Here is a 27,995-nt window from a genome sequence, read left to right as displayed (position 1 = left end):
AACACACCCTCAAATCTAGAGACTCACTCAGATGTGGGTGTCTTCACAAAGTCCCTGGTAAAATGTACCTCGTGCAAAAACTGAGCCTGGATTTGCAAAATCTTTTTGCATTTGTATTCAAACTCCATTTTGCCCAGGGTACTTTAGTGTCTGTCGGCATGGTTAAATGCATTATCGTGGAAGTCAACTTGTGTGTACAACCATCTTTGAGAGTGACAGAGGGGAGACAGAGAGGCAGCAAGCGCATTTCTCCAAAGGGAGGATCTTGGGGGGGAACTTGGTCTCTTACAATTAAGTGACAGTTGTCCCAGCAGTAGCACTGTCATTGTTTACAGCAGCCTAATTTATACTATAGCTTAATTTAATTATAGAATACAAATGGAGCAAATTAGGACCAAATTATGAATAACTTTCATGAATCTGCCCAGAGGCAACCCCTTAACAGCACAGCCCCAACTTCTAGAAGTTTCTCTTATTCCATAGTATTGCAGATGAAAGACTTTATCCAAACTACGTTAATTGAGTGGCAAAGAAAAGAATCAAGGATGGCGGGATGCTAGTTTCGATGCGAGAAAACCCTTTTGAATAGTATGAATTAAAATGGATAACAAAAGTGACACTCCTATTTTTTCTCATCAGGCATGTGTTGTCAGAAGACACACGCCGTCTCCCTGGAGTTCCCTACTGTATCACTGGCTGGTAGCAAAATGCAGTTAAGAGACTGCTGACGGCTTGGCGGAAGGACCATAGAGATTGTGTCCCGCTGTGCAGCTCTCACAGGCTTCGGTTTGGTTTCATAAACAGAAGGGCCAGCAGAGTAAACACGATGGGCCAGAATCGAGTCTTGGGTAAATATGACCAGACTCCATGCCTTGGGAATGGTTCACATTACCCCCAAAGCACAATTTTGTGTGCAGGATAAGACACGGTGGTAAAACACGGAGCCTTTGGTTTCCAGCGATAGTGTAAACATGACTCTGAGATGCAGGCTCTGGGAATAATTTACTTAACTGTTATTTTTATATGCATGTTCTGTTCTGGAGACTCATTGCAAAAAAAAAAAAAAAAAAAAAGAGAGAGCGAGAGGGAGAAAAAAAGAAAGAAAGAAGTTGATGGAAAGTTATTTTGTTTAAGTGACAGTTTGTTTACAAACGTTCCTGGAAATCGTGATGGTTATTGAAAAGACTGAAGTGAGTGTTACCCAACTCTTGCAAAGTGGTACCATCCTCAGTGAGTGGGTCACCCCCAATCCATCAAGGTCAAGCTGATTCCTCCCTTAAAAAAAAAAAAGACGAAAGGGATTGTTGTTGCAGTTCCCCGCCCCCCTCCCCACCCGCCAAAAACAAATCCTGTGAGTCATTTTGGTGTTTTAAGCTGAGGATACGCAGTGAATTTTTCCAAGATGAGGGAGACCAAATGTCATTCCCGCCAAAAGTTTGTGTCATATCTATCTGTGGGCCTGGGTAATCAGAGGCAGACTCTGTCTGGTTAAGTTTAAGTAAACACAGCTGAGCGTAAGCAGCACTGGACTGCAAGGTTTGCTTGAGCTCTGCCAACAGCGTGTGACCTTGGAGAAGGCTGATTTTTTTTTTTTTACTACAATCTGCTTTCAATGAAAAAAAAAAAAGAATTCTTTTTGTTTGGAATTAACAAGTGATGATTTCCTAATTTTTTGAGGCAAGATAAATGAAGCTGCTGCATGCACCCAGCACAGAGCCACCTCGAGCCACAGAGTGCCACAGTGGGAGCTGGCTAAACAGGGTTGCTTTTTACAAGAAACCCTTGGCCAAGAGGGGCTGTTTTCATTCCGTGATGTGTGCCTTAGTGCCCTTTTGCCTGGCTGGGGCTACAGCTCCTCGGGGCCCTGGGCAGAGGACTCCCGGGGTGTAACCACCCTTAAAGCACCCCCTCTCTGTCCTCCATGACAGCCAAGCAGCCTCCCCTCCCCCGCCCCCGTGTGGGCACTGACTTCCAAGCGGGATGCTCAGGAGGTGAATAATGCTTTCTTCCCCTTCTCTTTCAAAACAAAATAAAATAAAATAAAACACACATGTCATTTCACTCACCCAGTGCCTTCTTTCTTTATCTGAGTATGGAGTCCAAGATTAGAATTTAAGAGCATTTTGTGACTCAAGTTTCTATTAAATATTTTCTGTCCAAAGTTGGGACTTGACGTGAGAACGCGGCTGGATGATGGATTAGCAGAGATTTGCCTTGAATCTGTCGCTCTTCCAGATGCTTCTTTGGTCCTGCTCTCTTTTCTTTTTCTCTCTTCCTTAAGGAAACTTTCCCTTTGACCTTTTGGGTGTCCACGTCCCTGTGAGCACAAATTCAGCGTGAATTAAGAGCATATGACTAATACAACTTTTTAAATAATTCATTGCGCAAAACCGTTTATCCTGTTTATTTTGCGTCTTGACCTATGTTGAGTAGCATTAACTGAGCATAAGGGAGGATGTTTAGATCTGTGTGAAGATGTGACTCTACAGTTAGATTCATAGAAAGTCCAATTCCCTCCCATTGGCTACTAAAGCTCCAGCTTAGAAGGACTGCTTTGAGAAGGAGGTATCAAAACGCTCCCATGGATGTTGCTAAGTAGCATTTGCATTTCTTTCTTATTCAGAGCTTTCCCCCACCTCCCCTAAGAGCTCTCAGACTCCACCCTCCCCAGTCAAATTGTGTGCCCAGCCCTCTGCCCCTCCCCCATCCTGGCCCCCAACTAAAACCAATTACCAGTCTGCTCAGCCTGACATCCCACCTGCTGCTCCCCAGCGTGGTCGTCTTGGGGTGGTGCACCTTCAGAACTCCCCTCTTGTTAGCAGACACAAGGACCCATTCCCCTGGGGGTGGGCACCCGGAAGACAGAGGGAGAGCACCTTTGTTCTCACAGGGACCCGGTCCTCAGTTACCTGGGAGGGCAGTGGCAGGCACGTTCTGTGTACAAAGTGCAGTCCCCCGTGTGGGATGCAGAAGCTGACAGTTTGGTTTCGCTTGGGTAAGGTCACATGCAGTCATGTGGTTGCGCCTTCTCCCGAAAAGCATCCAGAAACGACTAACAGAACAAAACTCTTAAGGGAAATCCAGCATTCTTCCCCGTCGACTAGGCAGTGGGAAGAACTGTGACTGTCAGAAATCAGACCCATTTGGAATAACCCACACGTTCCTACAGCATTGAGCTTGAGAATTGAAGGGTGCCAAACACGCTGGTTTAGGATGAGCAGCCATACAAAGTCATCAAGGTAACTTGCATTGAAAGGGTTTCTTTTCATGATAAGGACACACCTGTCCTTATACACAAGATAATCTTCATAGCAAAATTCTTGCAGCCTGAATATCCTTTATCAGAAATTCTTCAGACCAAAGGTGTTGGGGGGTTTGAATTTTGGGAACATCTACATGGAGCAGATGGCGGCCATATCAGAACACTGAATCCCTGCCATGCATGAAGCCTGGTGGAAGTTTTACAAAATATTTTAAACTTGTCTCTGCCTAGGACTAAGTTTCCTGGTACAGAACTTTCTATTTGGGGCATTAGATTAAGGTTCACAAAGTTGAAGATTTAGGGGCTTGGAGGAGTTCAGATTTTCAGACTGGGGAGACATGCCCCATATTGACAAATGAGAGAAGAAGCTTTTAACACTTCCAAGAAAGAGTCCCCAAATCCAGACGCCGAACTGTGTCTTGAGTAAGGACTTCCACATTTAACACAGTCTCCAAGCAAGTACAAGATTGTGACTGCACAGCTGAGTGAGTGATGTGTAAGCTTCCGGACACATTGCTGTCACACGCACCGGTCTCCTGGGTAGAGCTGAGGACTGGCTGCTGAGGTGCTCTGGGGTCACCTTTCAGTCCTGGCTGCTGAGCCCAGCCTTGTGTTGGGGCTCCTCACCATGCAGAAGCACAACGGCCTACCCAAGGGACCGTCCCCACACTGTGGCAGAACGGACAGCCGCAGAATATGTGGATTTTGTGTTTTTGAAAATTGACCACACCCTAGCAACACAGTGTAACACTGCTGACCTTGACCCAACTAGACAATTCAAACCCAGAAGCCATTGCATTGTGTTTGTTACTTGGTATTTGTTCCAGGTCAGGGCAAGTCTTCAAAACCTACCGCCACAAAGGCAGCCTTTATGAAATAACCATCGCTGTCATTGAGTCAAAGGGGGGCCTGGTAGCTCCAATATTTCTGGTTTTTTACATCAGTCCTAATTTCTTTTTAAGCTTTTATTTATCTGAAAGGCAGAGTGACAGAGGGAGAGAGATCTTCATCAGCTGGTACACTCCTCAAAAGCTGCAGTAGTTGGAGCTGGGCCAAGGTTAATGCCAGGAGCTTGGGACTCCATCCAGGTCTCCCCCGTGGATGACAGGAGCCCATGTACATAGCCTGTCTTCTGATTCTCAGGTGCGGTAGCAGGGAGCTGGATAAGGAATGGGGCAGCCTAGACTCAAACCACTGAGCATGTTGGATGCTGGCGTGCGGGCGGCCACAGCGCCAGCCTGCTCTTACATTTGTGTTTAAGTTGAGGAAAACAGAAGCAAAGACCCGAGTCTCTCTATCTCACATCCCTAATCTGTTCTCTTTTGGTGGCACCTGACCGTCAGAGTGATCTAATATAGCTACATAAATGGTTTGTGTCCCAGTTGCTCCACTTCCCATCCAGCTCCCTGCCTCCCAAAGCCTTAGGACCCTGCTGTCTGTGGGAGACCTAAAAGAAGCTCCTGGCTTTGGATCAGCTTAGCTCCAACCTTTGTAGCTGTTTGGGGTGAACCAGAGAATGGAAGATCTCTCTTCTTCTGTATATAACATCTGCCTTTCCGACGTAAATAAATAAATCCTTAAAAAAAGAGAAAAGAAAATATTATGTGCATCTTCCTGTCTTTCCAAGAGTGGAAACCTTAAATAGCCCAACAAATGGCCATCATACAGCATGTTTTTTTTTTTTATCAACTTCGAGCAATTGAAGTGAATTGGACAATGTTTTTAGATAGAGTTGAGAAAAAGGAAAGATTTTGTGTTCCTTGAAAACTCTCAAAACTGTGTCTCCTTTCCTGCCTCCCCTCTTCTCGCCAGGTCTGTGGGACTAAGCAGCACCCTGGGGCTACAACTTCCATCTTCATGTGTGGTTGATCTGATGTCCAGCTCTCATTGTGGGTGGCCTGGCTGTCCTTCCCTGTGCAGTAGATGTCTTTGAGTCCCTTGGGTTGGGCCCATGTGCAGACCGGGTGTTCAGCAGGGTGGCACAGTCCTGCTGGCCACTGGGCGGGGGTGGGGGATGGGAGGGTAGAGGGGAGCATCTGACTGGAGAGTCCCTGAAACCTGCAGGCCAACACCAGAGGGAGGTTATTGCGGGTGCTGGTGCTGGAGTGTGTCTTCAGGTTCAGAGGACTTCATTGCTAGCCTGTTCCATCTCACATCCTCCTGCCTGATGTCCAGCTGGGAGGGAGACAAGACCACATGCGTGTAAGCACATGGGAATCTTGCAAGGAATGTAGGCTTTTCAATACTGTTGCTACTGAAGACAAAAAGGCAATTTGTGCAGTCTGTTTACTTCTATGTGTGCAAGCCAGGCTGTTTTGTGTAATACTTTGATTCAAGGCAAAAACCACTCTGTTTCTGCTTGCTCATTCACTGACTCCTTCTGGGTGTCTGGAGAAGCTTAGAATCGGAGATCTAATTTCTAAGTCACTTTTGAGTATGTGTACGGTTTGTTCCATCACCAAACCCCGGAAGTGTGGCTCGGTGGATCTGGCTTGTTCTGGACATGTCTGGTTTTTGTTTTTGTGTTTTGCACAGCCTGCTGCCTTCTCTCTCTTTCTCTCATTTATTTTAAAATTGGAAAGATTGCATATTTTTAGTCATTATTAAAAGACGTTTCTCCCTAAGCCATCCAAAGATGTGACAAAGGATAAGAAAGAGAAGCAATAACAGAGCCTTGCTTTGTTCCAAAAACTGGGTTCTGCTCATTGTCCCTCCGTCTACATCAATACCTTCTGACGACAATAACAAATGTTTCCCTTTTAGAGATGCCTAGGTTATTCACAGCAGCTGGTGACACCATGATATGCACGTGCCATTCTTTGGTGTGTGAATTTCTGTGGGGGGCTGGCTTTGTGCTACAGCAACCAAGCCATTGCTTGCAACACTGGCATGTGCGAGCACCAGTTTTGGCATGTCAAGCACCAGTTTGAGTCCCAGCTGCTCTCCTGCCTCTCCAGCTCCCTGCTAACACTCCTGTGAAGGCAGGAGATGGTGGTCTCAAGGACTTGGGTCCCTGCCACCCATGGGGTAGACCAGGTAAAGTCTCTAGCCATGGCCATTAGGCCTTTTGAGGAGTAAACCAGGAATAGAAGATTCTCAGTCTTTCTCTGCCACTCTGCCTTTCAAGTACATTAGTATTTACACATTTTTATGAACTAGCTTTGCAAGTACTTTAATGTGTAATGCTTACTAGGTAGTCACTGAGCTCTTTTTCTTTCTGAGTTCACTGGGAGTACTCATGCAGTCTCCCTCTTTCTTTATACTACTTTTATTCCTGTTCAAGTCTGTTTGCAGTCTCTTATAAGGCCCACAGAAATGCCTGCCTGAATATTATGTTTCTTATGTCTCCAATATGGAGCCTTACGGTTTTAGACTTACAACATCTGCTTTTTTTTAAAAAAAGATTTATTTATTTATGCAAATGGAAGACTGACAGGGTGTGGGGAGGAAAAGATCTTGCATTCTCTGATTTGCTCCTCAAATGACGGTAGCTAGGGCTGGGCCAGGCCGAATCCAGGAGCCAGGAGCTTCATCAGGTCTCCCATGGCAGTGGCAGGGACCCAAGCACTTGGACCACCTTTTGCTGCTTCTCCAGGTGTATTAGCAGGAATCTGGGTTGGAAGCCAGGACTTGAACTGGTACTCTAATCTAGGAGGCCAGCATTCCAAGCAGCAGCTGTTGGGTGCAATGCTTGGTCATCCAATGGCCTGGCGGTCCCAGGGCAGGAGGGTCCTCAAGCTCTGGAGGAGGAAACAGCTTGGCCTCACTGTCCAATGGCTGATCCAGAAATCGGTCTCACAGCCCAGACTCGTGTCCCTGGATCTACTGGGTGGCTTTGAGATGGCATCTTGAGCCATTCAATTCTCAGTATATCCTGCCTTCTGTTGCTCACAGTGGAATCCTGCAGTCTGGGTGATGGATAAAGAAGAGAAATGAGTTTCTCGGAGTAATGAGAGCTGCAGAGTCAGTCTCAAGGGATCTGCTGAGGTTGGACAGAGGAGACAGAGGGTGCAGAAAACAAGAGCGCCATGAACCTGCTATTGCCTACACTCCACCATAGCCCTGGGAGTTTGAGTTCAAGCACACGAACTTCCAACTGTGACAGTGCCCTCTGGCCCACGGGTTCTGGGTACTGGGATGTTTGGAAGTATGAAGTCCCTAGTGGGCCCTGTCAGGAATGTCTCTGTGTGGCACCACTGTTCATCCAACGAATAAGAAACAGATGAAAAATAACGCAGTTCTTTGCAGCCCATCCGCTGTATCAGTGTATACCAAAACCACGCTCTGCTCTTTCCAAGCCCTGAACCAGATATTCTGCACTAGGAGTAGAAACTTTAGTTTGCTTTCATTTGTCTTTAAAAAGTTGTTTTCCTACCCTAGAAAGAAATGCTGTGTTCACTTGGATAATTAGTTTCTGATGACCCCGTGTGGATTGCTACTCGTGGCCTTATTTTCCCAGAGGAAAGATTAAAAAATTAAAAAAAAAAACCCTAGAAGATTAACAAAAATAAAAAGCCTGCTATCACAGCGGTACTGAACTGCCAACAGGCTCATTTTCAAAGCAGAAAACACAGATTGGATAATGGTGTGTTATGCGCTAAGCTAGTCCAGGCAGAAGGAGGAGGTGTGTGTGCAATGATTCTGAAAGACTACATGATGTGTGATAACAAAAATCTTGGGCTCTTTTATTCCCAAGTCTGTGTTCATAATGACTGTTCCTGAATTGTCATAGCATGCCCTACCATAGTGAAAATTATATCAACTTGAGGCCAGGACATGGCATAGTGGGTTAAGCCTCCATCTGTGGTGCTGGCATCACATATGACCACCAGTTTGATTCCTGGTTGTTCCACTTCCCATCCAGTTCTCTGTGTTTGTGGCCAGGGAAGGCAGTGGAGGATGGCTTAAGTCATTGGGTCCCTGTATTCACATGGGAGACCCAGGTGCTCGGTTCCAGCTACATTTGAGGAGTGTACCAGTGGAGGGAAGATCTCCCTTTCACTGTGTCTCTTTCCTTCTCTAACTATACATTTCAGATAAAAATAAAAACTAAATCTTTAAAGAAATTGTGAAAACTTGGCAGCGATAATGCAGATCAGGTAAAGTGTCCTAACCCTCCGACCCAAAGCATTTTTAGTGGTAGCCTATCCGAGATTAAGCCAAGATAGCTAACAAAACGATTTTTGAAGTAGAGTCAACCGTTTTTAACAGTATTTTCTTGGGAAAAAAAAAAAAACGTATATTTTAAAGAAATGCATGGAAAAGTTGTGTGTGTGTGTGTGTGTGTGAGAGAGAGAGAGAGAGAGAGAGAGAGACAGAGAAAGAGAGAGAGATCTTGCATCCACTAGGACTGGGCCAGGCCATCCAGGTCCCCCACGTGCGTGGACAGAGCTGGGATTGGAACAAAAGCACTCCTGACACATGACGTAGGCTCTGACGCAGCATCTTCTCCAGGGCTTCCTTTAAAAAACATCCAATCTCCCTTTCCCAGGAAGGTGGGATCAACAACTTGAGGTGAAGGCTGGCGTTCCAACCCAAGTTGGAAACCTGATAGGGAATTTCCCTACGCCTCCGGCTGCGGTGATGGGACCCCCCCAGGAATTCCCACTGGATTGTTGGTTGCCATCTCTGTACCATGCAGCTTCCTCACTTGGCCTTCCCTTGACCCTTCCTGGGTCAGGACAACCAAACAGCTTGCTCTGGTGTGGGTTGGCAGGCTATGTCTGAGACCTAAATAATCCAATAAGCTGCTCCTCTGAGAAGCCCCCTCCCGCCCCAGGAAACAGAGTCCTCGTCACTAAAGATCGTTAGAGAGCTGTGTCAGAGACCTCAGGAGTGACAGGAAAGCCCAGGGTCAGGAGTGACTTGGAGGGGCCTCTTGCCTGCAGAGCGTGGCATGCAGCTCCGGTCGCTGTGTGGGACTCACAACCCAACCATGGGCCAAGAAGCCAGGCGCCGCTCTGTGAACTGGGACCAACCCTGGGCCTTAGGCCAAGGTTTGTGTGAGCAGGTGGTTTCTGATATGGAAAACGCTTTTGTTTTCCTCCCTCCCCACCCCCGCTCCCAAATCAATTTACCTTGATAAATGTCTTATTGCCTTCTCTCCTTTTGCTTTGAAAATTCTAATATTCTAGATATATTTATTTTAAATATGAGGATTTTTTTCTTTTTCTTTTTTTTTTTAAAGATTTATTGATTGATTTGAAAGCAGAATTAGAGAGGGAGAGACAGGTTTTCTGTCTGCTGGCTCACTCTGAAATGGCTGCTATGGTCAGCGTTGGGCAAGGCCAGACCCAGGAACCAGGGACTTCATCCAGCATCTCAAGATCACGTGGGTGGCAAGGAACCAAGCAGTTGGTTCATCTGTCTTTTTGTTGAATAGCAGGGAGCTAGATCAGAAGTGGAGCAACCAGGACATGAACTGGTGCCCGTACAGGTTCCCATCGCTTTCAAGGGGAGGATGAGCTCATTGAGCCGTTGCGCCAGCCCAGACCCCATTCTAAATTCAGATGATAACAATGGAGTCGGGTCTGTATGCCACTGGAGTTTAATAAATACATATGCAATAAGTAAAAAAGGGAAGGAATAATAGAATAATAGAATGCTGCTGCTTCACACATTAGCAGGAGCTGCCCTGTCACCCACGTGTGGCTTCTCAGCTAGAACAGGGCTTCACTGCCTGCAGCCGTACTGAGTATTCTTTCTCTCCCTGGAGACACATTCATTTTGGGGTTGGCTTCGCCAGTGTGGAGGGGCTCCTGGTGGTGGTATCCTGTGTTCAGAAGGAGTAACGAGAGGCGCTCCTGGCCACCTCACCTCTGGGTCTGGTGCTCCCCAACTCCTCCGGAGTCCTTCAGCTCCATGCAGGGTTCACCCTCTCCCCCATACAGGTTCATAGCACTGCCCGTGCTGTCTCTGAATTCAGAATCATAGAACCCTGAAGCGGGGCCAGTGCTAGGCCAAATAGTGCATGTTGGTATTTTAATGATGTGTTTACCTGTCAGAGAGGCAACGTTACAGAGAGAGAGAGAGAGAGAGATCTTCTATTTCAACTCCGCCAAATGGCCACAACAGTTGAAGCTCAGCCAGGCCAAAGCCCACAGCTGTGGGTCTCCCACCAGGCTTTCCCGTGTGGGTGACAGCGACGCAGGTACTTGGGCTGTTTTCTGCTGCTCTCCCAGGTTTGTGTTAAGGAGCTGCATCAGCTGTGGCAGCCAGCTACCCCAGCCCAGCATTGACAGCAAATAATTGGGTGAATCAAGACCCTGCGGTGGACTGTGTCAGCAAATGGATCTTGGAAGGATTTCCTCATCTTTTTGATCAGCAAGATCGACAGCATTTCAGATCTATCGAAACTACTTGAGTGAAACCCTCAGAGCAGAGTATCAGGGCCCCTAGGGTGGCATCGGGTGGCCATTCCCCAAACCCGGATACTGGGATGGCAGAGAAGTTAGGTATGGCTTCTTCCCATATCCCCCCTACCTCCAGTTACAGGAGGAAGAGGGAGGAAGATTTAGGAACAGTGGTCTCACCCTTTGATGATATAAGCATCATCAAAAATAAGAAATTGAAAAAATAAAAAAAGCCAGATGTGGAGTAGCCAGGACTCAAATGGAGCTCACAGGCAGTCACTTAACGCGCTGTGCCACAATGTCACCTCCCCGCGGAGAGACTGAAAGTTGCAGTTTACTAAGAACACTGGAGCGTGTCTGCAGTGTTGAAAGGACTGGGGATGGTCTTCATCATGTACGTAAAATTGATAAAGAAAGACAGCCCGGGAACTGTGTGTATCCAGACAGATTTCACACCACGGGCTCCCTGTCGGAAGGGTCATCTCTGAGAAGCATGGCTATCGCGGGAGCCAATGCAAAGCTACACTGCGGTTTCTGTATCAAAGAGAAAAGACTTTCGGATTATCGTTCAGAGATAGAGAAAATTCTGAAAATCACGGGTGGAGCCAGACTTTCCAGCCAGCTCCCAGATGATTACAAAGGCGCGTTTTTTTTTTTTTTCATCCGGAAGGCCTCTCTGCTGAGAAAAGTGGTACCCTTGCTTTATAGCATAACGCCATTCAGTTGGCACATGTATCAGGCAAATCAGCTTAGAGGGAGGCAGTGTGGCTGCTGGAGAGCCGGTCTTGGCAGAAGGGGCCTTGTGAGCTGTTGAAGACCTGGGTGGGTGAGCAGCAAGTTTTCGGGTGTGAGGACAGGATTAAGGTTTAGCCAAAAAAAAAAAGGGGGGGGGCAAATCACATGTATTCACAGGCTTTAGAACCAGTAGGCTGATGGGCTGTTTCAAAAGGAATGCTTTTACCCCTCTCCCATAAAATAATAGAAATGATAATAATAATTTAAAAAAGCAACGTGAGAGACCCACGAAAGCTCTGGGTTCCTGGCTTCAGCCTGGCTGGCCTTGGCTAGTGCAGGCATTGGGGGAGTGAACCAGTGGATGGGAGATTTCTCTCTTGTTTCTCTGCTTTGCGAATAAGATGAAAATAAATAAGAAGAGGGAATTGATTTTTTTTTCTTCAAAGATTTACTTCTTTATTTACATAAAATCAGAGCTCCAAGGGAGGGAGGGAATGAGAGACAGAGATATATTTCGTCACTGGCTTACTTCTCAAATAGTCACAAACCAGGAACCAAGAGCATCATCCAGGTATCCCACAGGAGTATAGCAACACAGACGTTTGGGCCATCCTCTGCTGCTCGTTGCAGGTGTATTAGCAGGGAGCTGGATTGGAAGTGGAGCATCTGGGTCATGAACCAGTGCCTGTTTGGGATGCTGGCGTTACAAGTAGCAACTGAACGCACTAGGCTGCAGCGCTGGCCCCTGATGGAGCTGTCCTCCCAGTGGATTCTCCGTACCCCACAGGAACACTCCCTGAAGTTACGCACACGTAGCTGGCAAGTCACTTTGGGGGACTTCAGCTAGAAACCTGGCTTTCGGAGAGGAAACATCTTCAGTGTTCCCTTGAGGAAAGCACAGTAGTAAAATCTACACGATGCTTGGGATCGGGGGATGGTCTAGCCTACAGCCCCAGCGCACTCGGTCTTGACAGCTGGTAGCACTTGAACATGAGAGGAACACCTCACCAGCAGTTTTTTCTTGGAGAGGGTAGATTTGGCATACAGAACCCATTCTGAGCTGGTGGGCTTTGCCCAAAGTTACAGTAGTTTGCCCTTATTACCTCTTGATTTTCACATTACATCTCTTATTACTGAATAGTTTTTTTGGTGACAGTATCAATTCCCATTTTCTGCTTGTAGAGACAAAGTGAGAGAAGAGGCTGATTTTTCTTTTTTCTGCTTTTTAAAAATTATTATTTCATTTTATGACACAGTTTGATAGGCTCTGGGATTCCTCCAAGCCCTCCACCCATATTGATTCCCTCTATATTATTACAGTAGTACAGCTTATAACCAGTCATAATTCCATCATTGCGGGCATGGATCATGCAGAGAGACCAGCATCTTATTGTCCAGATAAATTCAACAGTTCCATTGGGAGTCCATCCCTGGTCTGAGAGTAGAGCTGGCAGAATATCATCCCCTCCAATGAAAAGCCACAATACAAATTCAACAACAGGAAGAAATATGGAAATTTACAACATCATGAAGTTAATTGATGTGGTACTGAGTGACCAATGTGTTAGAAAATGCACATTCTTAACCACATCCTGTGACTATTTCATTGACATCTCAACTTTAATTTATACATAACCGACTGCTATAAACCTTAAAATGGTTATAGGGTAGGTACTATTCAGCTGTATCGTGTCTTTTTTTTCCTTCATATTTATATTTAACAGCTTTTAGTATTCAAGTGTGATTTTTACTGAACTTCTTGAATTTTAAGATAGTTCAAACAGGCTTATAACTCTAACAAGCCGTATGTTAACGATTGAGGAGCAGAACAGTTTTAGGAGGGGTGTACAGAGAAATCTTCCATGCCTCAGTGAGGAGTAACTGATCTTTGTGTCCTACCTAGTAAGGTATATGGTAGTCCAAGCTGACTTTTTCCTCTGTGTTCTAAGCTTTCTTTATTGGTCTCTGTCTATTTGATCTAATTTTGGGGGCTCCGGAGCGACCCTGACGGTCACTGCAAGAGAGGGTGGGGAGCCAAAGTTGGAGCTAGTTTAGGACCAGAAAACGCTCCTCTCCTGAGTCCCGAAGGAAGTGTACTGTTCTGTTTCTGAGGACCGCTTAGGGCTCCTGGCTGTTGTTCCGATGACATTAGACCCTACGAGGAGGGTTCTGGGCTTCTTCCATCCCGTGTTTGAGATCCAATAGGGAACGATTGACCTCAGAGTTCTTGGCCTATGAGGGCAGTCCAGTTCCCTGTGGTCTCCTTGGCAGTTGGGATATAATCCTTGGTACCCATACTGATGGTCCTTGGTGAGGTACCTGGAGTCTCCAGGGTTGGGATACAAGCCTCCTCCTGTCCTCCTAGGGTCCCCTCCTGCTCTGTGCATATGACTTCCTGTTAAGTGGCTGTCAGGATCACTCTTGGATCCCACTGTATGTCTTTATAGTTTTTGCTCATGTCTAACGCAGATTCGAGTCTGCTGTCTGTAAGTTACCTGTTACAATCTTGATAGATTATACTTAATATCTTCCTCACACACTCTAAGAAGGTGGAAGATTTCTCTGCTCTCCCAACCCATTGCGGAATAATATAGGGTATTAAAAGCATATCAGGCTTTTCAGTTCTTTGATGTAGATCATAAGCAGTCTGTCTCTCATTGATTATTGGTTCATTGGTTACATCACAATATCTTATTGTGTGTGATACAGGCAGTTTGAGGGTGTAATATTACAATTTACAGGTATTATTTTTAGGATTGATATCATTTCATCTTAAATTAAGACAAACATGTGGTATCTAACCTTTTGGGATTGGCTCATTTCCCTTAGCATAATGGTTTTCAATTAGGCCCAATTGGCCACGAAGAAATGCATTTCTTTCTTTTTTTTTAATAGCTGAGTATTATTTCATGGAGTAGATGAACCATAGTTTCTCTATCCAGTCTTCTGCTGATGGGCATTACAGTTGCTTCCAAGTATTTGCAATTATTAATTGTACTGCTATGAACATAAGGGTGCATGTTGGTTCCTTGTGTAACAGGTGTTTTGGCTATATTCCAAGAAGTGCTATTGCTGGGTCATATGGTATGTGGATTTTCAGTTGTTTGAGTATTCTCCATACTGATTTCCATAGAGGCTGCACAAGTCTGCAGTCCCACCAGCAGTGGAGTAGGATTCACTTTTCCCCACATCCTCGCCAGCGAGTGTTGTTGGTGGTTTTTTGTATGTGAGCCAATCTTACTGGCGTTAGGTGCTACCTCATTCTTGTCTTAATTTCGATTTCCCTTATTGCCAGGGAGCTTGAGCATTTTTCATATGTTTGTTTGCCGTTTGGATTTGTTCTTTTGTAAAGTGTCTGCCCATTTCCCGTGCCCATTTCATGACTGGTTTGTTTGTTCTGTAGTTTTGGTTGTTCTGGAGATCTTTGTATATTCTGGAGATTAGCCCTCTATAACCTATGTAGTGTGCAAAGATCTACCATTCTGTGGGTTGCTTTTTTACTTTGTTGATTGTTTCCCTTGCTGTGCAGAAGCTTTATAGTTTGATGTAGTCCCGTTTGTTTATTTTGGCCTTGATTGCTATTGTTTTTGGTGTTTCTTTTTGGAAAGTCAGGGCCTGCACTTAAATCTTGCATGGTGTTTCCAACATTTTCTTCCAAAAGTTTGAAGGTATCTGGATGTAGGTTTAGGTCTTTTACCCGTTTAGATTTGATCTTAGTGTATGGTAAAAGATATGGGTCTAAATTCCAGGGCTGTCAGCCAGTTGTCCCAACAGCATTTATTGAAGAGCCCTTCCAATTTCCCTGGATTGTTGTCTGTTTTTTTCTGAATGACATGAGCGTTCTGTAGCAAGTTAGGGAAAGGATGCCATTAAAAGTGAAATATATGGCCCAGCGCAGTAACCTAGTGGCCTTGCACATTCTGGGATCCCATATGAGCACCAGTTTGTGTCCCAGCAGCCCCGTTTCCCATCTAGCTCTCTGCTTGTGGCCTGGGAAAGCAGTCGAGAATGGCCCAAAGCCTTGGGACCCTGCACCCCCATGGGAGACCTGGAAGAGGCTCCTGGATCCTGGCTTTGGATTGGCTCAGCTCTGGCCATTGCAACCAATTGGGGAGTGAACCGTCAGAGTGGAGATTTTCTTTTTGTATCTTCTCTTCTCTGTATATCTGACTTTCCAATACGAATAAAATAAATCTTAAAAAATAAGCAAAATTTGTTTTGCTACAAAAAGTTCTGACATTTCCAAGTAGTCTTTTTATAATATGCATTTCCATGAACTTAATTGGTTTTATTTCTTTATTTTGTATTATATAATTCCATAGGCTCTTGGATTGCCCTTATTCCTCCCCAAACTTCCTCCTCACTAACTGATTTGTTTTGGTATTATGTGAAAGGCAGTGTGTGAAAGAAAGAGAGCTCTCACGTCCCCTGATTCACTCCTCCGAATGGTCACAACAGCCAGGACCGGGCCAGTAGCCGGGAGATCACCTGGGTCTCCCACATAAGAACTCAAATACATGAGCCATCACTTATTGTCTCCCAGGGTATGAATGAGCAGAAAGCTTACATCAGAAGCAGGGCTGGATTCAAACCCAGGTACTTCAACACTGTGGGCATCCCAAAAGGCATCTTGGCCACTGTACCAAACATCTGAGCCCCATCAACTTGTAAGTGGCCTGGTACAGTGCTGGTATGTATGCCCAGGTGCCATGTAAGGGTGTACAACACACTAAGTCATGTGGTCCTGATAAGCAGCCCAAGGGTCTGGTAATGTTATTTCCTTATTACAAGTGTCCCAGCAAAATGAAGCTCTGCAGGTCTCTCTCTCTCTCTCTCTCTCTCTCTCTCTCTCTCTTTCTCTAACACACACACACACACACACACACACACACACACACACACACACAGACCAGGTGGGAGAGCAGGTTCCAACTCTTGCTCTCTAACTCTCTGCAGACCACCATAATGGTTAAGACACCAAGAGCAGACAACAGAAGAATGAGTGGTTCTAGGCCTGCTCCCCACCGCCCCGTTTCCGGTCACCCACAGTCACTGTCTTCCCTGTAGACTGCAACTGCATTTTGATCTTCAAAGTGAGGTTTCGGATGGAAGACTTGAGGCCAGGCGACGATGGTGCTTCAGAGATCAGAGGGACAATCTTAGAAGAGAGGAGGGAGCCAAGTCATTTGGCATGGAGAATATTTAATGTGTTTCCAGAAAAAGATTTGAAGGGAATTGAAACAGGATCACTGGGTGGTATTCTCTTTGTTCTGAAAAGTTACTTTTAAGTTGCAAATCCCACTTTCTGCACCTTTGGCCCATGGTCCAGACAGAGTAGGGTGGAGCGGCTGTATCTTCCACCGGAGCCGACACCGTGAGACATCCATCAGATCCACCAGACTTACACCCTTGAGGAAAAGCCATCAAGACGCAGGCTCCCTAAAGGATAAGACGCCAGCAGCACGTTCACAGGGCACTTTAGGAAGTTCATGGAAAACATAATTATGATTTTAGCGGTGCAGAAATTTTAAAAATTCATGCATGCGAGGGATCTCCAAAACATTCATGGAAAATATGTACTGAGAAAGAATTACATATGGGTTTCAGTTTTGTTTTTTTTTTTGCAATAAGTTAACCTATCTTCTCATTCCAACTTTCCATGAGTCCTCCACAGTGCCCATGCACAGATTCACAAGTGGCACTGGCTATGGCCTCTGGATGCAAGAAAAGCAATTGAAGTTGGGGCTCCATGGCTATAGGCCATGTGGGTGCCATGAGCCATTATGACATGGAGGGGTCACAGGAAGACTGTGGGCCAGGTGAGGAAGCCATGGCTGCAGGAAACGCTGCTTCATTTGGGGAGATTTTTTTTTTAAAGATTTATTTTTATTATTTTTTCATTGGAAAGGCGGATATACAGAGAGGAGAGACAGAGAGGAAGATCTTCCGTCCAATGATTCACTCCCCAAGTGAGCGCAACGGGCCGATGCTATGCCGATCCGAAGCCAGGAGCCTCTTCCGGGTCTCCCACGCGGGTGCAGGGTCCCAAAGCTTTGGGCCGTCCTCGACTGCTTTCCCAGGCCACAAGCAGGGAGCTGGAAGGGAAGCGGGGCTGCTGGGATTAGAACCGGCGCCCATATGGGATCCCGGGCGTGCAAGGCGAGGACCTTTAACCACTTGCGCCACCGCGCCGGGCCCCATTTGGGGAGATTTTTTTCATAACTCTAAAATGAACTTGAAAGCTTGGGATGTTCTGACGCCCCAGGATTAGTAGTTAAGCTGGTTTATGACAAAAGAGGAAGCAATGAGATCCGTGCTGGAAGATAAAGTGGATTGCCTCTTGCAGTTCTCGCTGTTGACACAGCTTCGCAGGTGGGTGGATGGCATGGTGGTTGGCTACTGCTTGGGATACCTGCGTCCTGTATGGAATCCTGCTCTGGGCTTGACTCCAGTTTCCTGCTGATGTGCTAGTGTTGTAGGGATTGAGTGCCCAGCTGGGTTAACGGCAGGTTCTTGGCTTGATGTTGGAGACTTCAGCATCAGGTAAGGTGCAAAAAGTTTGGCAGGACTTAGAGATAACAGCTGGAACCCACAGGGAAATGGTGGCATCTCCTGCCCTTATACAATCACTATGTCAGGGCTGGCACCCTAACTGCATAGGCACCTGAGGCAGGTTTGGGGCAGGGCTTCAGCACAGAGATCCATGCTAGGAAAGTGTGATAGCCTTCCTACTGGAGAGGAATGAAGGCTCCAGGGCATGATGGGAGAGTGAGGGTACGAATCTGCAGCCAGGTTGGATCTACATGGAAGGGGCTGGGATTTCAGTGGTGCGAGACTGGGACAAGAAGACTGCTAGCTGACTTTCAGAGACATTTCCATTCTCAGCTCAGACTTGGCTCTTATCACTGGGAAGGAACTGTTGGTGGCTCAGGTACTAGGGGCCCTGCCTCCCACGTCTAAACCCTGGATAGAATCCTGGGCATTCTGGCTTTGGCCTGGCCCAGCCTCAGCTGTTGCAGGCATTCAGGAAGTCAACCAAGCTGGTGGAAGATCTCTTAACTCTATTTGGCAAAGAAATATTGTTTTCAGAAAACACCCAATTTTGCAACATCTTGTAGGAGTTTTGAGCGCCCCTCACAGTATCCTGCTGGCTGGTGCTGGGCATGTCCATCCGTTTCCTTTACCCCAATGAGGGGGTAGCCACAAATTTCCTCTAGAGGCGATGAGGCAACTGCTGCTGAGGACTGCTTGCCAACGTTGTCTTGTGGGCTGTCAAGAGGGAATATTGGGCCATTGCCTCTTCTGAAGCATGATTCCCAATCAAAATGTAAGGGAGAGCTCAAGAGCTTGCCTAGGGACCCTGTTTTGCCCTTTAGACAGGTTCTTTCATGTCGTGATCATCATCACGAAAAAATAGGATTTTTTTTTTTAGCCCTGTGACTTAAAATTCTAACAAAGGGACCGGCATGGGATGGAGCAGGTTAAGCCACAGTTTACAATGTCAGCATCCCATGTGGGTGTAGGTTTGAGTCCCCATTGTTCTTCTGGTCCATCTCCCTGCTAGTTTATTTAGGAGAGCATCAGCAGATGGCCCAGTGCTTGAGCCCCTGCCACACCCACATGGGAGACCCGGTTGAAGCCAGGAACCCCATCCTGGCCATTGTGACCATCTTGGAGTAGATCAACCAATGGAATAGCTTTGTCTTCTCATGTCACCCTCTCCGTGAATTGTACCTTTCAAATAAAATAAATATTTATAAATAAATAAAATCCTAGCAGAAAGTACGAAAGAGAGAGAGTGAGAGAGAAAATAGGGTTTTAACAGTTATTGCCAATGCTGTGTGGGTGAATGATACATCATTGCATGGCTTTGTCAGGTTACATCTGGAAGTAATGAAATGCAGTGGTTTAAAGTAGGACCTTCTGACTGGGCTCAGCTTCTGCTTGGGGTATCAGCGTCCCATATCAGGCTCCTTGGGTTCAAGTCTGCTATTCTACTTCCATCCCAGCTTCCTGCTGTAGCATCCTTGGAGCTAGCAGGAACCACCCAGGTGGGGGACCCACTGAAGTTCCTGCTTCCTTTCTTTGGCTCTGGCTGTTGTGGTCATTTGGGGAGTAAACTAGAATATCAAAGACATTCTCTCTGTATATCTTTCTTTGCTTTCTTTTTTCCAATGAGTCTTTTGTTTATTTAAGAGGCAGAATGACAGAGAGAGGGGGACAGAGAGAGGGAGACAGAGCGAGAGAGCTCTTTCATCTGCCAGTTACTCTCAAAATGGCTGCAAGAGCCATGGTTCAGACAAGTCAAAAGCAGGAGTTTCCTCCAGGTGGGCGCAGGAGCCCAAGCACTTGGAACATCTTCTACTGCTTTCCTAGAGGCCATAAGCAGGGAGCCAGACTGGAAGTGGAACAGCCAGGACTTGAAGTGTTGCCCACTTGGGATGCTGACCTTACAGGAGGCTTACCACTGCTACACCACAGCACCCTTCTCTGTCTTGAGAACAAATAAAAGTAAGTAAACATTGAAAAAAACCAAAATGGCCTTTGGCTGCCAGTTGGTCTGGAGTTGCGACAGTCCCTTGTGGGGATGGGTTCAGCACTTCCTGGACCTCCCTAAGTGGCATTGTCACGGTGAATGTGTGCAGTGAGCTGTCTCATAGTCACTGTCTACAGTGGTTCCTGGCACAAGAACAAGCATTCAATAAATGTTAACAATTGCTATTTGAAAGATTACCCCCCTGCACCATTTGTCTACCTCAGTATCCTGGTTTAAATTGGATGGAGTGAAGTTTTGAGTTCTTGGAAAACCCGTGCCACGCCGGCGAAGGCCAAAGGGTGGGTAGCTTTCTTACTTACTGTCAGAGGATGTGGCAGATGGGGAAAAATAATACATTATACACATACAGAGAAAACCCCATTTTAAAAAAATATACTTACTTATTTGAAAGGGAGAGAGAGCATGCATCTGTTCACTGTTCACTCCCAAGATGGGTACACTGGCCAGGGCTGGGTCAGACCAAAGCTGGGAAACTGGAACTCCAGCTGGGGCTCCCCTGGGAGTGGCAGGGGCCCAAGTGCTTGAGCTGTCCTCGTTTGCTGCCTCCCAGGCACGTGAACAGGAAGTTGAACCCGAGGTGGAGCAGCTGATACTCTACCAGATGATCTCCTCTGGATTACATGCCTTGCAAGCTGAGGCTTAACATGCTACACCACAGCTCCTACTTTTTTAAGAGGGGTGCAATACCTCTTTGGAAGGCCATAAACCCCATAATGCCTTCCATTTTCTATTTTACGCTTTGGCGTTAATTTTCTGCAGCGCAGCCATGTAATTCTCTTACTAAAGAAGAGCACATGCTATGCTGTGCAGTAAGGAAGCATGCGGTCATAGGTGCAGTCACGCATGGAGGTGAGGGTCACCAGAGCCCAGCCTGCAGCTCTTGGGTGGGACACATGGGCCTTCTGAACCTCATGGAAAATGCATCTGAGGAGAATAACCAGCGTGATGTTCCATCGGTTTTTTGTTTGTTTGTTTTTTACAGAAAAGTGTCCCTTTTGCAATTGCTTTTCCCACAGGCTTTTCCAAGTCCCCTCTTGGGAAGGGGACAGTAGTCCTGGGAGGCTTGGCTGAGGCTCAGATCTGCAGTAAGCAATGTTTTCGAAACTACAGTGAAGTTCCACACTGCCTCTCCTGCCAGGGTCCTGTTCTTTCCTACAGTCATCCCATGGACAGGTGTGTCCCAGATGCTTCGGGGTGTCCACACGTGCTGTTCATCACCTGTCACCCCTGGTGCAGTACCCAGGCATCTGGGGCTATGGCCTTGGGTCATGGTCACAAGCCACAGGGTTGTCATTTGCCTGCAGTGGAATTTGGCCAGCCCAATGGGTAAGCAAGATAAGTGCACCACAGGGGCCACTTATCCTGGGATGCCCAAGTCTCTTTGATGCCAAATAGCATGTTATTTGTGTAGCATCCACATGCCTCTTCCTGTGTACCCAGAGTCCCCTCCACGTGACTAATCACGCTCAGACGATGCAAGCGCTGTGTGAGAGGTTGCTGGACTGGATGGTGTAGACAACAGTGACCAGAAAGTCAGCACGTTCAGTGCAGGGGGAAATCTGCTTTGAAAGATTTATTTGAAAGGCAGATTGACATCTGCTGCTTTGCTCCCCAAAGGGGTGTAATGGCTGGGAACAGGCCAGGTTGAAGCCAAGGACTGGTATTCTATCCAAGTCTCCCATGTGGGCGCAGGTACCCAGGCACTGGGGCCATCTTCTGCTGCTTCCCCAGGTGCTTCAGTAGGGAGCTGGAGCGCAAGTGGAGCAGCCAAGGGGATCTGAACTGGTGCCCACTTGGGATGCCGGCGTTACAGTGCTTCCCTGCTTTTAGTTTTTCTAATGCTTTCAGTCTATTGATGGTCAAGTTGCAGGTGCAGGAGCTGTGGGCACAGGAGGCCGACCGCACCTCCTTCGCCTGTCTTTGAACGGGGCAGCCCCTCCCCACCTCCACTCCGCCGATCCCCACTGCCTTTCCTCTCTCACCCAGGGCTGCACTGCCTCAGGGACCACTTCTGATAGCCACTCAGCCCTCTTGCCTTCTTATGATGCCCACGTGCCCTGCCTTGTGCTCTTTTGGCTTTAATTTAGGAAAATATTCATGACATGATTTTTCAGTTATTTCATTCAAGAAAAATACTGATAATCTTTTTTTTTTAAAGATTTATTTTTATTATTTTTTCCCCAAGTGAGCGCAACGGGCCGATACTATGCCGGTCCAAAGCCAGGAGCCTCTTCCGGGTCTCCCACGCGAGTGCAGGTTCCCAAAGCTTTGGGCCGTCCTCGACTGCTTTCCCGGGCCACGGGCAGGGAGCTGGAAGGGAAGCGGGGCTGCCGGGATTAGAACCGGCGCCCATATGGGATCCCGGGCGTGCAAGGCGAGGACCTTTAACCACTTGCACCACTGCTCCGGGCCCTATACTGATAATCTTAATTGTGTTTACATTTCAGTGCTGTGACTAGCTTTTTTTTTTTTTTTTTTTAAAGATATATTTTATTTTTATCGGAAAGGCAGATATACAGAGAGGAGAGACAGAGAGGAAGATCTTCCGTCCAATGATTCACTCCCCAAGTGAGCGCAACGGCTGATGCTATGCCGATCCGAAGCCAGGAGCCTCTTCCGGGTCTTCTGGGTCTCCCATACGGGTGCAGGGTCCCAAAGCTTTGGGCTGTCCTCGACTGCTTTCCCAGGCCACAGGCAGGGAGCTGGAAGGGAAGCGGGGCTGCCGGGATTAGAACCGGCGCCCATATGGGATCCTAGGCGTGCAAGGCGAGGACCTTAACCACTGCGCCACCGCGCTGGGCCCGTGACTAGCTTTTAAGGGGTAGGCTTTAAAACATTCTTAATTCTGAGGCTTATTGATTAAAATTGGGAGAGGGGAGAGAGGAAAAAAAAAAAAACCTTTCAGATAAATTTGGCCCCATCGGGGTCTGGTTGTAAGCTGCAGATGCTCTGAATCCAAGGCATTGTGCTTCTGAGTCGCGTTTGTGGACACTGAAAGGACATTTCACCCACACAGTCCCGGCCTGCTATTTGGGAGCTACAGCCGAGCTGAGTTTTCCATCTAATGTTTCCCTACTTCACTTTATAAGGAAACTCATGTTCAAACTGAGGGTAGCCCCACTTTCAATGCCAGCATGGTTTGCGTTTCCACAATGTCTGAGATTTTCCTAACCACTCTCTCTCTCTCTCTCTCTCTCTTTCTCTCTTTCTCTCATTTTTTGTATTAAAACGTTCTTTTGGCGGGCTCAGGACCTGATTCCTGCCAGCCTATTGCTCTTCTGATTATTGACTGAGAAGCTGAGCTTTGAAAGCTGAGAATCTAAAAAGGCATGGCAGCCCAGCCAAGCTACTAATAGGGTAAGAGACACACGCGACCCCCGTGGGAAGGCCTGTGTGAAGTGGGGGTGTGCCTGGGAGCCACCACCCACTGCCCCATGCCTGCTTTTCCCAAGCATTCAGAGGCCATCTCCTGTCACGTTGTTTGGGGGTGCTCCTGGCTGCCACATCTGAAGGGCAGAAGGCTTCAGGTCACGTGGTTGCCTTAGGTAACAGAGACCTGTGCCCCCAAATCGGGGTACCCTAGATGCAAACTGCTGCTGAAACATGGATCCTGGGACTAGGTTTAGAGCCAGCACTTTTTTTCCCCCCTTCAAACATCCCATGAAACCATTTTGTAAGATGCTTTTTTTTTTTCCCCGTAAGGCCCATTTTCCGAGTCCTCTTTGGATGATGCCAATTCTCTAATGAGAGAGTTGCGACGTCCTGAACCTCTCAGCCTGAGGGATAGGAAAATGACTCCCCAGTCAGCAGGTGTCTGCAGTGCAGAAAGCACAAAGGGTTCACTGCACCAGGGTCCTCGCCTGCTGGTGGCCTCTTGGCTGCTACCTCCAAGAATCATGGCCCTACGGGAGGGAGGTGGCTCTTGGATGCTGTCAGGTGCCATGGCATCCTGAAGTGACATATGGGCAGCCTCCAGAGACAGCAGCAGGAAAAGCCTGGGGAGCTGGCACACAGGCATTCCTACTCGCAAAGAAAGGGAGGGGACTGGAGTCAGCTTTTCCTAACATTGAGTTCTACTGCCTGCCCTTCCCTCCGCATTGAGTATTCATGAAAGGACAAAATGTTTCTTCATGTTCCATTCTTGGGAAATTCTTCCTTCTTGTTCCTGGAAAGGAAGCCAGCTTGTACCTGATGACAGGGGAGGAGGTACTCATTTGCCTCTTAGGACTGAGACAACACCCACAATGAACTGTTAGCATTAAGGAAACTCAGGAATCCCCAAACCTCAGGGGAGCCTCAGGCTCTGCTTAAACACTTCAGAGTTGTTGCTTAGGCACCCAAGTGTCAGTCACTTCCGCCCCTGAGAGCAAGCCCAGCTTCGTCATTTCACAGTTGGCTGCCGTGGAACAAGTTCTAGGAGTTAGCCCCCGACCGCCAGCTTGCCCCTCACCTGCAACACCTGCCACTCCTGCCAGATGAACGTGGCAGCTGCAGGCAGGTGCTGGGGGCATCTCTGCCTGCTCCATGCACTCCATGTTCCACGGGCTCTCTTTGGTGCTCGCTCCATTCTTGGGGTCCAGTGTCCAGATTGAGGAGGGTGGAATCTGATCCCTTTCTTTGGGGTCAGTCCTGAAGATTCTGAAGGCCAAGAATCGGTTTTCAAAGTCTTTGTTCAATTGTGTTCTATGACTTATGTTATTGGATCTGTAGGAGACTGCCTCTCCATTTGCCAAGTCTTCCCATTGGATGAATATCTGCATAATCTATTGTTTCGCTTCAGCAATGAAATTGCTGAAATTGGAACAACTCTTTTTTTCCCTCCCTCTCTTTTCTCTATGAAGTGTCCAATGTTACTGGCTGGGCTTGCAGGGTTGTCCTCTGTCTCGGGAGCATCTAGTCCCTGTCGTTCCTAGGCAAAGACTGACAGACAACAGTCCTCAACACGGAAAGACTTGGCTAGCCACGTTCAAAGGACTTGCTAAGCAAGTCCAAGCACACAGTACTGAGCGTGGCGCCCTGCATAGAGACAGTGTTTTGTAGTGCAGAACAGTCAGAACTCTGGAAACAAACAAACAAAAAAGTAGCTGTGTTTTCTCCCCTGTTACATGAGGGATGCTATCATTTCACGATGATCAGAAACAGCTAACCAGGCAGGCTGACCAGAAGAGGCCGAAGTGTGTGTGAGTGTGTGTGTGTGTGTGTGTGTGTGTGTGTGTGAGAGAGAGAGAGATGGGCTAGGAATTTTCACTATAAATCCTAAGGTGACAGATCCACCTGCTTCCTCCTAAAATCTAAATCAAGTGCTGCCTGGATGCCCAGGGAGAGGAGATGGAAGGCATGACTGTCATTGCATTCGGGGCAGGCCCACAGAGGATACCACTGGGTACCGCTACATCTTGTCCTTGCTTCACCAAGTGCCCGTGTTCTCCTTGTTAGCAGGATTTTGGTCTTATGCTCCCTGGATTCCTCCATGAAATACTGTGCAACATGCTCACAGTGCCCAAGGATTATCTCCTAGTCTGTGCTGCCAGCTCCACGTAAGGTAGATGGGCAGGTTTTCCCGTTCCCTGCCTGCCTGATGGACTTGGAAGCAGAACAGTCTCATCCGCAGAGTCCTGGAATAAGTTCATCTTCCCTTAGAAACAGGGCCCTGGTTACATTGTTTGGGGAGTCCTCAAAAAGTTCCTGGTAGCCTGGAATGAAAGGATGTTTGTTCTGGTGAAGAAACAAAATATGGAAACCCTGCGTGTATTTTGTATTTCATGACACTCATTTTCTGCTAGCTTTTTGGAGCTGCCTCGCAAGCATGGTGTTTTATTGGGTTTTTTTCCTCCTAAATAAACTGACCTTTGACCTCCACGGCCCAGAACTTCTGGGAATACCTCAGTGCTATGGTCACATGGAGATTCTCCTGCTCTGGGCTTCTTTAAGACTCATGGGGCTTGGCCCAGGAAGGGATGTGCTGTTCCGCTAGCCCTGGGAGAAGGAGGGGAGAGGCCTGCCTGCAGAGATCCAACTGCGGGAGGCAGAAACAAGGGAAGAGAAGATGGTTTTGCAAAGGCACTGCCTGCCAAAGTCACTGCTGTGTGGATGACAACGAGGATGTTGGAGGCAGGGACCAAGCCCTGACTGCTGTTGGAGTATGACAGCCTCAACCGCTGTTGCTGGGCTGCATTGGTGAGCTGTCCCCACCCCTCCACACGCCTCCCTCCAGTGTTCAGGGGTGTTTTTCTCATCTGATTCTCAAAAGAGCTAACCAGAGAACTCTAATCCAGGTCGAGATCTCGCTCTCGGGCCACAGTTGCTAAGCACAGTGGTTGGGATACCTACATGCCGCATGAGGTGGAGGAGGGGGCCTGGTTCAAGCCCTGCTCTGCTCTGGACCCCAGCTTCCTGATTATAATGTGTCCCTGAGAGGCGACAGATGATGCCTCAGGACTCGAGCCCCTGCCGCCCACGCGGGAGACCTGGACTGATTTCCGAGTTCCTGGTTTGGGCCTGGCCCAGCCCCCGTTGTGGGCAGACATTTGCGAATAAACCAACACATGAACAATCTCTCTTTTTCTGCATTTCAAAGAAATAAAGGGTTTTTTTTTTTTAAGAGAAACTTTAAAAGATGAAAAAGACCCTGTCTCCATCTTTATGTTTTTGTAGTGTTGGGAAAGGTTTGTGTGCAGAGTGCAGAAATGGAAAGTGAGGGAGTGAGATCGTATCCCCAGTTGCACCTGCTACAGCAGTGGTGTGGCACGGGGCGGGCTTGCAAGCCTGAAGACCACTCCCCTGCTCTTCTGATATCCCAGGATGCTCTGCGTTGCCAGCAGAGGGGGGGGTCAGTTGCTAATGAACTCCATGGAGGGATGTGCCTGCAGGTTTCTCTTACAGTGAAGGTGTGATGCCTGTGGAATCCTGAGCCAGAGCCGCCCTCCAGATGTTCTAGAAACCCCATTGTTTTGTAGTTTGAGCAAAGCGACTCTCAGATAGCAGGGAGCTTCATCACCTGTCTGGAGTCACCGTGCAGGTGAGTGGTCTGCAAAAGCCAGATCCCAGCGTGTCTTCTCCAGCCTGTAGGCTGGTCGGTATAGTAAGGCCCAATTTTTTCCTGGCAGATGGCGCTAAGGTTTCTGAATATCTGCAAAAGTCTTTGGAGTTATTGTCTAACTGCTGCTCCTTAGAAGGCAAAAAAAAAAAAAATTTGTCATCTTAATATAAAATGCCATATCTTCATAAACAAAAATTATCCACCATTTGTCTTGATGATCATTTATTCCTGGTCACAATGGTGAAACTCTTGAGATCAAAACCAAAAAAAAAAAGCGGGAGAAAAAAAATAATTGAATATTTGCTTCTCTTTACAGACACGCCAGAAAATGGATCCAATAAGGGTGACAGGTGAGCAAGATGTCTTTCTTTGCCGTTTGTGCTTCGTCCAGGCTGACAGTGTCTGGGCGATCCATGAGGAGTCTGATGGTTTTCCTCTCTGTTGTGCTTCAATCCAGCGCAGCCAACAGGACGCGACCCAACAAGGACGACACATACTGGAAGGAGATCAACGCAGCCATGGCCCTGACCAACCTGGCCCAGGGAAAGGACAGCGCGCAGGGGACTGCCAGCTGCATTATCCAGAAGTCATCGCACATCGCGGAGGTCAAGACTGTGCGAGTCCCGCTGGGGCCCGTGCTGCCGTTCTGAGGGCCTCAGCCCCTGTGGTCTGGCCGCCTTCATCCCGAAGAGCCCAGTGACTCTCTAGAAAAAAACCTCTTTTTGTTTTTCATTTCCTAAATATATCGTTCTGTTGCTTCTGTAAAAGACATATAAGTTATAAAAAAAAACCCTCCTTTTAATTGAAAGTATTAATTTATGTTACTCAAACTATGCATAAAACGTCTGTGCTACCGTTCCAGTAAGTGCCTTGCTGCCTCGTCCCAGATGCCAACTGCGTATGCTTTTTGTCTGTGTGCGTCAGCCCAGACAGACCTCGCACTGTCAAGAGTGCCGAAAACCCTTGGGATATTCACGACAGCTTGGAAATCTGGGCAGCCCATGGGAAAACGCCCGTCCTGGAAGACTTCCACGCTGTTGGGAAACGCTC

At 47.4% G+C, this 27,995-nt stretch overlaps 1 protein-coding gene across 1 annotated transcript in view; it reads left to right on the top strand.

The window, feature by feature from the left end:
- MKX (mohawk homeobox) overlaps window positions 1–27,595 on the top strand; it is a 76,695-nt gene extending 49,100 nt beyond the window's left edge. Inside the window, exons 5-6 of the mRNA XM_040992616.1 lie at window positions 27,262–27,295; window positions 27,403–27,595. Of these exons, the coding sequence (XP_040848550.1) occupies window positions 27,262–27,295; window positions 27,403–27,595 (227 nt within the window). The remainder of the gene's footprint in view (window positions 1–27,261; window positions 27,296–27,402) is intronic.
- The last annotated feature ends 400 nt before the right edge of the window (window positions 27,596–27,995 follow it).

The sequence above is a fragment of the Ochotona curzoniae genome, unplaced genomic scaffold (assembly GCF_017591425.1).
Source record: "Ochotona curzoniae isolate NIBS_2020 unplaced genomic scaffold, NIBS_Ocur_1.0 contig_78, whole genome shotgun sequence".
Lineage (NCBI taxonomy): Eukaryota > Metazoa > Chordata > Mammalia > Lagomorpha > Ochotonidae > Ochotona > Ochotona curzoniae.
This window is presented reverse-complemented; position numbering and strand designations above follow the sequence as displayed.